The sequence below is a fragment of the Octopus bimaculoides genome, chromosome Z, assembly GCF_046866305.1.
Source record: "Octopus bimaculoides isolate indiv1 chromosome Z, ASM4686630v1, whole genome shotgun sequence".
Classification (NCBI taxonomy): Eukaryota; Metazoa; Mollusca; class Cephalopoda; order Octopoda; family Octopodidae; genus Octopus; species Octopus bimaculoides.
Window position 1 is genome coordinate 10,630,116 of NC_142944.1, and position 10,000 is coordinate 10,640,115.

The 10,000-nt window shown below is 35.7% G+C and overlaps 1 protein-coding gene across 1 annotated transcript in view; it reads right to left on the reverse strand.

Annotated features, from left to right (window-relative positions):
- LOC106873611 (sn-1-specific diacylglycerol lipase ABHD11) overlaps positions 1–10,000 on the reverse strand; it is a 229,817-nt gene that overhangs the window by 62,119 nt on the left and 157,698 nt on the right. Inside the window, exon 4 of the mRNA XM_052973734.2 lies at positions 4,571–4,741. Coding sequence (XP_052829694.1) covers positions 4,571–4,741 — 171 coding nt within the window. The remainder of the gene's footprint in view (positions 1–4,570; positions 4,742–10,000) is intronic.

Below are 10,000 nucleotides of genomic sequence, written 5' to 3' on the forward strand. Positions count from 1 at the left end.
ACGCATTTTTGCAAGGTGAGTGGACCGGAACAAAGTGAAATGAAAGCATTTTGCTTAAGAACATAATGCATTGCCTGGTCCAGGAATTGAAACCACAATCTTATGATTATGGGTCCAACATGCCAACTATCAAGCCACACACTTCCACAAAATAAATTCATGGGAGTCAACATATAGATACATATAGATATAGATATATATCATTCGCCATGATAGATCGCTGACCACTACACACATGTTTTCTCACCTTGTTTCATTCTGTGTTCCTTTCTGTGGAAGAGCGTAGGCTCGAAACATTAAAGACTTTCTCAATTCCTGAGCATTATACTAATACATCTGCTTGTTTTCAACACCAACTGTCTTTGTGTGTTGTTTTTTTGTGAATTCTCCCTATAGGTGTATATATATATATATATATATATATAGAGAGAGAGAGAGAGAGAGAGAGAGAGAGAGAGAGAGATGTATATATATATATATATATATATATATATATATAGAGAGAGAGAGAGAGAGAGAGAGAGAGATATGTATATATATATATGTGTATAGATATAGATATGTATAGATGAGTGCGTGTGTGTGTGTGTGTGTGTGTGTGTGTTTGTGGTAAGATTGGACCTCCAGACCTTTTGAATTATATGTACAATCTATTCAATGGGATCTCGTACAGTCTCTTGGCTCCTCAAATCTTTCACAAGGCTTGACCAGATTGAGACTATGATAAATGCACCAGATAAGTTATCTCTACAGATTCTCTATAGAAATTAGAGCCAGTACTGAAAGTTACGATGTTTTATATATGATTACATCTATGTAAACAATGTGATTGAATATAGCAAAATGGGTAACGGGTGTACATACATATTTCAGGAGATATTGCTCCCTCTTCAGTAACACATCCAATCCATTAATCATCCATGAACATATTGCTTAAATAGCCACTGAGTTTAGCAATGTTACACAATTGGATATACAAATTTTACATATTAAGCACAATCCTACCAGCAATTAACTTGCCTAAGATATCACATAGTGAGATCAAAGAAGGGATATCATGATTACAAAACAAACTTCTTAACTACTCAGCTTTATCTGCAGCCATTTTTTGACGTATACTGTGTATGTATGTAGCATGTGTGTGTGTGTGTGTAAACCATATAAAATCAGGTGTTATGAGAGGTGAATATATTTATTTAACCATGTGTCATCCTTAGAATTACAGCTGTTTCACAACCTACATCATGTAATAATTTCATTCTTTTATTTGTTTCAGTTATTTGACTGTGGCCATGCTGGAGCACTGCCTTTAGTTGAAGAAATCAACCCCAGGACTTATTCTTTGTAAGCCTGGTACTTATTCTATCGGTCTCTTTTGCTGAGTTGCTAAGTTACGGGGAATGTAAACATACAAACATTGGTTGTCAAGTTATGGTGGTGGACAGATACAGGCACACAAATACATACATATGTATATACATACATACATATACATTTATATATATATATATATATATATATATATATATATATATATATATATATAAACAATTGCAGCATGGAAGGTGTTTATAAGCCATTTAAAATAACACACACAAACCGTTAGATTCACTTCAACATTTAAATTTAATTTGTCAAAATATTTTCATTGCTTTGAGACTGCGACCTGCTCACTGACAAAGCCCATTGTACATATATATATATATATATATATATATATATATATATACGATGGGCTTCTTTCAGTTTTCCGTCTACGAAATCCACTCACAAGGCTTTGGTCAGCCTGAAGCTATAGTAGAAGACACCTATTCAAGATGCCTCACAGTGGGACTGAACCCAGAACCATGTGGTTGGAAGCTTACCACACAGCCAATCCTGTGCCTACAATAAATTATGCTCTATGTTTGCACTAATATGCCTATTATGCATTATACAACTATTTATTTACAAATTGGTGCAGATAAAGGAAGCTTGCTCATCAGATCACTAGAAAATCATGGTCACACCAATACTTCAATTCTATGCATACATACATAATTTATCATTTAAATATACAATATATGGAAGACCAATGCTAGATAAAGCTAGCTTGGTATAGTCATTAACACTAAATATAAATATTAATTTTTTACATCAATTAAGGTGCTGGAATTGACCATCCTTAATGTTAATAAAAGACAGAAAAGGATAGGTGAGGAAGTAAAGTAATTACATATGAAAATAAAACAATTTAAAAGTGCCTAAAAATTCATATAAAAAAATAAAATATAATAAAAATGAATTCAATAAAGAACATACAGTTGCAGGTATAAAGATTAAACTAAGAGATAGTATTGAACAACAGTTAGTTTCAAATACAGTAAAAGTTCAAAAGACCTAAATATATCAGGTCATTCCATAAGTTCTGTCCGAATTTTGAATAAAGAAAACAAGTGATCAAATGATATATTTAATTGAAATTTAATCATCAATGTACTTTCCCTGATTATCTATGACTTCCTTCCATCTATTTACAAGCTTTTTAATCCCATCAATGTAAAACTCTTTTGGTTTCAAAGCGAAGAACTCTGAATTGTCAGTTTCGACCTCCTCCTGGCTTGCGAAAGTTATGTCCCCCAAATGATTCTGTAAGCTACGAAACAAGTGGTAGTCTGAAGGGGCAAGGTCGGGAGAATAAGGTAGATGAGGAATTTTTTCCCAACCAAGCTCTTCGATCTTCTGTGATGTGATCTTTCCAGTGTTGGGTCGCGCATTGTCCTGATGAAACATCACTCCTTTTCGATTCACTGAAGCCGGTCTTTTTTCTTCAAAGCTTGGCTCAAACGCTCTAATTACTGACAGTAGACTTGAGCATTGATTGTTGCATTAGGTGGTAACAATTCAAAGTGAATTACTCCTTTGCAATCCCACCAGATAGAGAGAAGAACCTTTTTACATACATACATACATACATACATACATAGGATAATTTGTTATTGAAAATGCATGTGAATTTGAAAAACTTGTAATTATTTTCCTATATTTTTTTCCTGCATGGAAATACACCCACTCTTTTGTTACACACACACACACACACACACACATGAGCAATCTCAAGTATAACCAGCCGAAACTGCAAAGATAATCTGGAACTCAACTGAGGAAAGAAAAGTCTGAATGACCCGTCCTTGTTTTCTTTGTATTGTCTATCTGGATGTTTTGTTGTCCCATTTTTGTATCACCTAACTGTCTGGATATTTTGCGTCCTTGTCCCATTTTGTATTATATATATATATATATATATATATATATAGCAGCATATGTGCACTTTGGTCTCTTATATGTAAGTATGCATTTTTCTAAATCTTGTATGACTCTATTTCTGTCTATCAGCCCCTTCACCCTTTTTAGTTCATTCCACTCTTCGTTCTGTCATTCCCCATCTCTTACATTTCCCTGCCTTCTCTTCTTGCTCACTTTCCCTTCACTTTTCACTTCACTGTGTCCCTGTCAGTTTTTCTCACCCTTCCTTAATTCTTCTGTCCCTCTGCCTCTACCTCTCTCTCTTCTGTCCCCACGTGACCGATGTTCAGCGAAACCTGATCTTTCTCTCTTGGTTCGGCCATCAGCCGTGCAACATCTATATTCTTCCTTGTGCCTGTCAAATCTTGTATCCCTACCATAAGGCTTTATTTCCACACATGTCAGCTTAATTTAATTCATCTTTAGTCGAAAGACATCTGTTGTTAATGTCCTGTTATTTGTATTTGTATAACATTCTCTGTTTATTTTTCCGTCCTTGTTTTCGTATACATTCACTGCTTTCTTCCAAGGAATCTAATGCTTTTAGCTTAGTTTTTCCTTGGGGCTGCCCAGATTGGAGCAATCTTAAGTGTGGTTAGCCAAAATTGTAAAGATAATCTGGAACTCGACTGAGGAAAGAAAAGTCTGAATGACCTATCCTTGTTTTCTTTGTATCGTCTATCTGGGTGTTTTGTCATTCCTTTTTTGTATCACCTAACTGTCTGGATGTTTTGCGTTCTTGTCCCATTTTGTATTATATATATATATATATATAAGATGTTTTGGTATCCAGAAGACCCACAAGACAGGCAAGGCTATGTGAGTGCTATGAAAAGACCGGTGTAAAACTCCCGATTCAATAATAACATGAGTGAGGATTCTAAGGCAGGTTGTGTGAGAGTGTATATAGGTGAAATAAAATAAAATGCCTTATCCTTGTTATCTTATTTTAACACACACACACACATTCATATATATATAAACACACATACACACAATTTTGTTCCAAACAAGACTTGAGCCTACTATAGTGTAAAAGACTACAAAGAAGGCAAAGGAAGGGGCTGACAAATTAAAAAGATGTCAATTGACAGAAATCTTAAAGGACTAAATATCATAGCCCAGAAGAAAACAAAACAATGGTGATGCGATTGAAAAGAAGCAGTTCAAGGAAAGAAGCTCTCAGAATAAAAGAACATGAATAACAGGGAAACTCAAGAGAGAAAACGATGTACCTGAGAAGAGAAACAATAACAGCAACAACATTATCATGATCTATACTTACTTTTAGGACAGGTTGTAACTGATCGCTGACACTTTTACGAGCTTGGACAATATTCATAGCCGGGTCTATCGAGACGTTTTTCATTGCCGTAGCGTAGAATGGAAACACATCAACTGATGGACTCACAGATGGAGCAACATCGACCACTATCAAGCTGCTTATGATTTCAGGCTGCAAGAAAATTAAAATACCATAATTGTAAATAAAATATAACAAATGATTTATAACATTGGTATACAGCCAAGAATTTTACGAGATGGTTAGGGTTATAGTTGGATTAGTACTTTTGTTTTATTGACAATCCACCTCCTCTCTCACATACACACTCAAACTCATGCTTCTGTAAAATGAAAGTGAACTTGGAGTAAAGATTGTTTGCCATCATAACATGGCAGTCCTGGTTTAGGATGAATGTTGTTGTAATTTAGCCCCAGGAGACATCGTTTCCAGCTGGCTATACGACATGATCTGTGTCCTTATATTTTCGAACAAGGGAATCTAGCACCCCCACTCAGCTCAAAACAATATCTGTGTATCGCGATTTCTGGGTTATTTCCCTTCATCAGCACAGAATAATTGTTCGGCTAGAGGTGGCACTGCCAAATTCCCATTCAAAATGTATAGTTTTCAAAGTGACAACTAGTCACTGATATATAAATTAGAAAATTACTATTTTTAAATCTCACAATGAGAAAGTGAGCTTGTGTGAGATTTGAGCTCAGGAAATGAAATTTTAGACTCTAAATTTCAGAGGAATGTAGCCGAAGATAGGAAAGCCTTTTGTCCAACATGAAGGTTATAGTATTACATTTTCTAAACCTTGTCGAGGGTGATTGATTGAGAAAGAGAGAGAGAGAAAGAGAGAGACAGACAAAGACAGACAAAGACAGACAGACAGACAAAAAGGGAGAAAGACTGAAACAGAGAGAGACACACACACACAGGGAGTGACAGGGAGAGAGACAGACAGATAGAAAGGGGTGACAGAGGAGACTGACAAAGAGTGACATAGAGAAAGAGAGTGAGAGAGAGAGATAGTAAGACAAAGAGAGATAGTAAGAAAGAGAGAGAGAGAGAGTTATGACTTTTTTCCCCATTTTTTTTTGTTTCTCCTCTACCATTGTTTAAAAAAAAATTTTTTTTTAAGTATCTTCTCTTATTACAACATACACTCACTTTATAAACACCATTATTGCAAATATCGGTTTCAAATTTTGGCACAGGGCCAGCAATTTCAGGGCAGGGGGTAAATCAATTACACCGATCTCGGTGTTCAACTGTTTTTTTTATTTCAATGACCCCCACCCACTAAAGGATGAAAAGCAAAGTTGACCTCGGCAGAATTTGAACTCAGAATGTGAAACTGGATGAAATGTTGATAAGCATTTTGTCCAATGTTCTAAGATTTCTGCCAACTCACCACTTACCATTATTGTAAATATTACAAGGTGGTAGAATCAGTAAAAATATCAAAGAAAATGCCTTGCTGTATATGGTAGGGCATTTTATGTCCTGGGTTTCAAATCCTGCCAAGGCTAACTTTCTTGTTCACCATTCCAAGGTCAATAAATTGAAATACTATTCTTTTATTCTTTTATTTGTTCCAATAATTTTTGACTGAGCCATGCTGGAGCACTGCCTTAAAGGTTTTCCTTTTTTAGTCAAAGAAATCAACCACAGGACTTATTCTTTGTAGGCCTAGCCTAGTATTTATTTTATCAGTCTCTATTGCCAAACTGCTAAGTTACAGGAACATAAACATACCAACATCAGTTGTCAAGTGATGGGGGGGGGGGGGGGCAAACACAGACACAAAGACATAAATATATTACATATAAATATGTATGTATGTATGTATGTATGTATATATATATATATATATATATATATATATATATATATATATATATATATTTATATATATACATATATATATATATATACACATACACATATATATATGTGTGCGTGCATATGTATATATATATATATATATATATATATATATATATATATATGTATATACATACACACACAGGGGTTGGACAAAATAATAGAAACACCTAACATCATAGCATTATAATTTTGAGATATCTATAAAACCATCAAAAGCTTGTTTATTTTTATGTTTTTTGATTTATTATTAGTGTTGCTAAATATGTTTTGCTCAAATTGCTGTTTCTTTTCAGATTTAATCAGAAAAAGATAATTAAAATTCATTAAAATGACAGATCTGTCAGACATTCAAATAGGTCAAACTGTTGGTGCTCGTATGGCAGACAATAGCGTAATGAAAACAGCCAAAATGTTTAATGTATAATAAAGTACTGTCTTGAAAGTAATGACAGCCTTTGTGAAAGAGAGAAAAACCTCCTTGTCAAAACAAAACTCTGGAAGAAAACAAAAACTTTCAGATAGGGATCGTTGGACTCTTACATGAATTTTTAGAAAGGATCACAAAAGTACAGCTCCCAAAATTACTGCAGAGCTTAATGACCACCTCGAGAACCAAGCTTCCACAAAAACTGTTCGCTGGGAGCTGCACAAAGCCGGATTTCACAGGAGGGCTGCAATAAGAAAACCACCACTTCCGAAAACAAACGTTGCAAAGTATTTCAAGTGGAGTAAAAACCTACAGAATTGACCCCTAGAGCAGTGGAAGATCATTATTTTCTCAGAAAAGTCATTCTTTACCTTTTTTCTTACCCCGGCCAAGTATACATGTGGAGACAGCCAAAAGAAGCATTTGATCCAGACTGCTTGCTTCCAACTGTTAAAGATGGAGGAGGATCTGTGATGATCTGGGGAGTGGGGTTTCCAATGGTTTCCCTTCATGGCAGAATTAATAGTCAAGACAATTAAAGCATTTTATCTGATCAAATTTATTCTATGGTCGTGGAAATGTTTCCGGAAGAAAATGCAATCTTTCAGGATGATAATGCACCAATTCACACAGCTAAAGTTGTTACTGAATGGCATGAAGAACATTCTCATGAAGTTGAACATCTTATCTGGCCACCACAGTCCCCAGATCTCAATATTATTGAACATTTATGGTACATTTTAGAAAACCAAGTAAGGAGTCGATATCCTCCACCATTATCATTACAAGAACTGGAGACTGTTTTAGCTGAAGAATGGACAAAAATTCCTTTGGAAACAATTCAAACTTTGTACGAGTTCATACCTCATAGAATTCAAGCTGTAATTACTGCCAAAAGCGGTCCTACCCCATATTAAAATAAAATTGCTTGAAATTTTAAGGCATTTCCATTATTTTGTCCAACCCCTGTATGTAACGGTCTTATTTCAGTTTCCGTATATCAAATACACCCACTGCACCTGCACCTAGTCAAATATTACAACCGGACAGTCCACAAGAGTCCACATTGTCCATTATATCTTTATTTAAAGCAGTAGGGTTTGATTTCTTTCTTTCAGAAGATGCCTTCAAGGCCTCCACAATTTTTGGGAGGAAATGATTAGAGATCTAGCTAAATGCTTGCAAGCTAGTAAACTGCATTAAAGATACTGCACGAGCCACCTGGTGTCGTTAAACAAGGCAGAAAATTAAGACCACCACCACCACCGCCACCCAAGAACAGTAACAGTTCCCCAAACAAGCTTTCCAACAGGTTTCCATACTTTCCAACTTCCAAATGTCACTCCCACACAAACCTGGACAACTCAAGGCCAAGAAGAAAGATCAAACTGCTATATCAAGTAGACTGAGAAACCATCTAGAAGCTCTCACGGAAGCAAAGACAGGTTGGTGGTGCCACTGAGATGTTAATTCACTGTAGCTTTATCTATTTTCTATTATTATCAGACAAGTGGTCTTCTACCCCATAGGCTCTGGCAATAGAGAAAACACAGACTGTTGGCAAATGATGTTGTGGGCTATATACAACTGAGATTAAAATTAATGAAAGAATCACAAGTATACCTCAACGGATGTCATTTTGAGTTTTGTCTTTTTTGACTTTATGTCATTGTCTTTTTTTTTATTCTTTTATATGTTTCAGACCTAAGTCTGTGGCCATACTGGAGCACATTTTTAAGTAATAAACCTACCTAAACTTGAGTCAATTTATCTGATTTTATCTAAGTCTCATTGAACATTATTTTAAAAGTATAGAAATTAAAAAATCCCTACCTAAAACCCAATACTGAAGAGGAAAATCAAATGAAATACTTGCAAAAATCATTTATTAAAACAAATGTCATAATTTTCCTTTTATCTTTTACTTGTTTCAGTTGTTAGACTGCGACCATGCTGGGGCACCACCTTGAAGAATTTTTAGTCAAATGAGTTAACCCTAGGACTTATCATTTTCCCTACCAGTTTCTTGTGCAATCCAGGTAGTATGTGGATGAAGTGAGGTGCTGAAAGTTCGGGAAGTAGTTAAGATGCAAGTCCAAGGAAGTAAGAAGTTCAGTCGAGCAGGATTAATCTAGGGTAACCAGGTGAGCGTATAATATATAGTTCAAATTTATGTTTTGAGCCTACGCTCTTCCAAAGAAAGGAATAAGAAAGAAAAAATGGAGAGAGAATGAAAAATACAGAGAGAGAAAAAAACAGTGCAGAGTTCAGCGGTCCATCATGGCATATGACTGGGAGAAAAAGAGGTTGAATGAAAGGGAGATAATAATAAAAAAGAGGTTGAATGAAAGGAAGATAATAATGGTGATCTCAACAAACTAACGTGCATGAGCATGTGTGTGTGTGTGTGTATGTGAGAATTGTGTGTATGAGTATGTATGTGTGAATGGGGGCGAGTGAGTCTGACATGTGCGCGTGTGTGTGTGTGTGTGTACATGTGTAATGTGTGTGTTGTGTGTAGCAGTTGATATGTGCTTTTTCAAATGGTGAGTGTACATGCATGTGTGTGTCTGTGTGTGTGTATGACCAATTAGTGTGCATATATATAGTGTATGCTTGTGGGCAAAAGTTATGTGTTTATGCATGTTGCATATGTTTATGCATGTATGTATATATTGTTTGTGTTCAGGTATTATGTGCTTGTGTGGATGTGGGAGTGTGCATGATGGTGTGTGGTGTGTGTACTGAGTTAAACAGTGTGTGGGGCTGCACGTATAGTGATATGTGAGGTGACACTATTAAAGATTGTGTGTGGTGTGGGTGCTGAGAAGTTGTTGGTGCCAATGTGTGTGGAGTGGGAAAGTGTTTGTTGGTATGTGTGTGTGTAATGGTGTGTGAAATGAGTAATGAGTTGAACAGTATGTATGGTTGTTTGTTTAGTGGTTTGTGTATGATGAGGGTACCAAGGTAGGTGGTATGAAGGTGTGTAGGTGGAGGGGACAGTTGAATGTAAGAAGTGTGTGAGAATTCATGTGGGGTTGGTGTCAGATGAAGTGAGTAGGTGAGTTGAGCCAATATGGAGCAAAGGAACGAAGACATTCTGAACA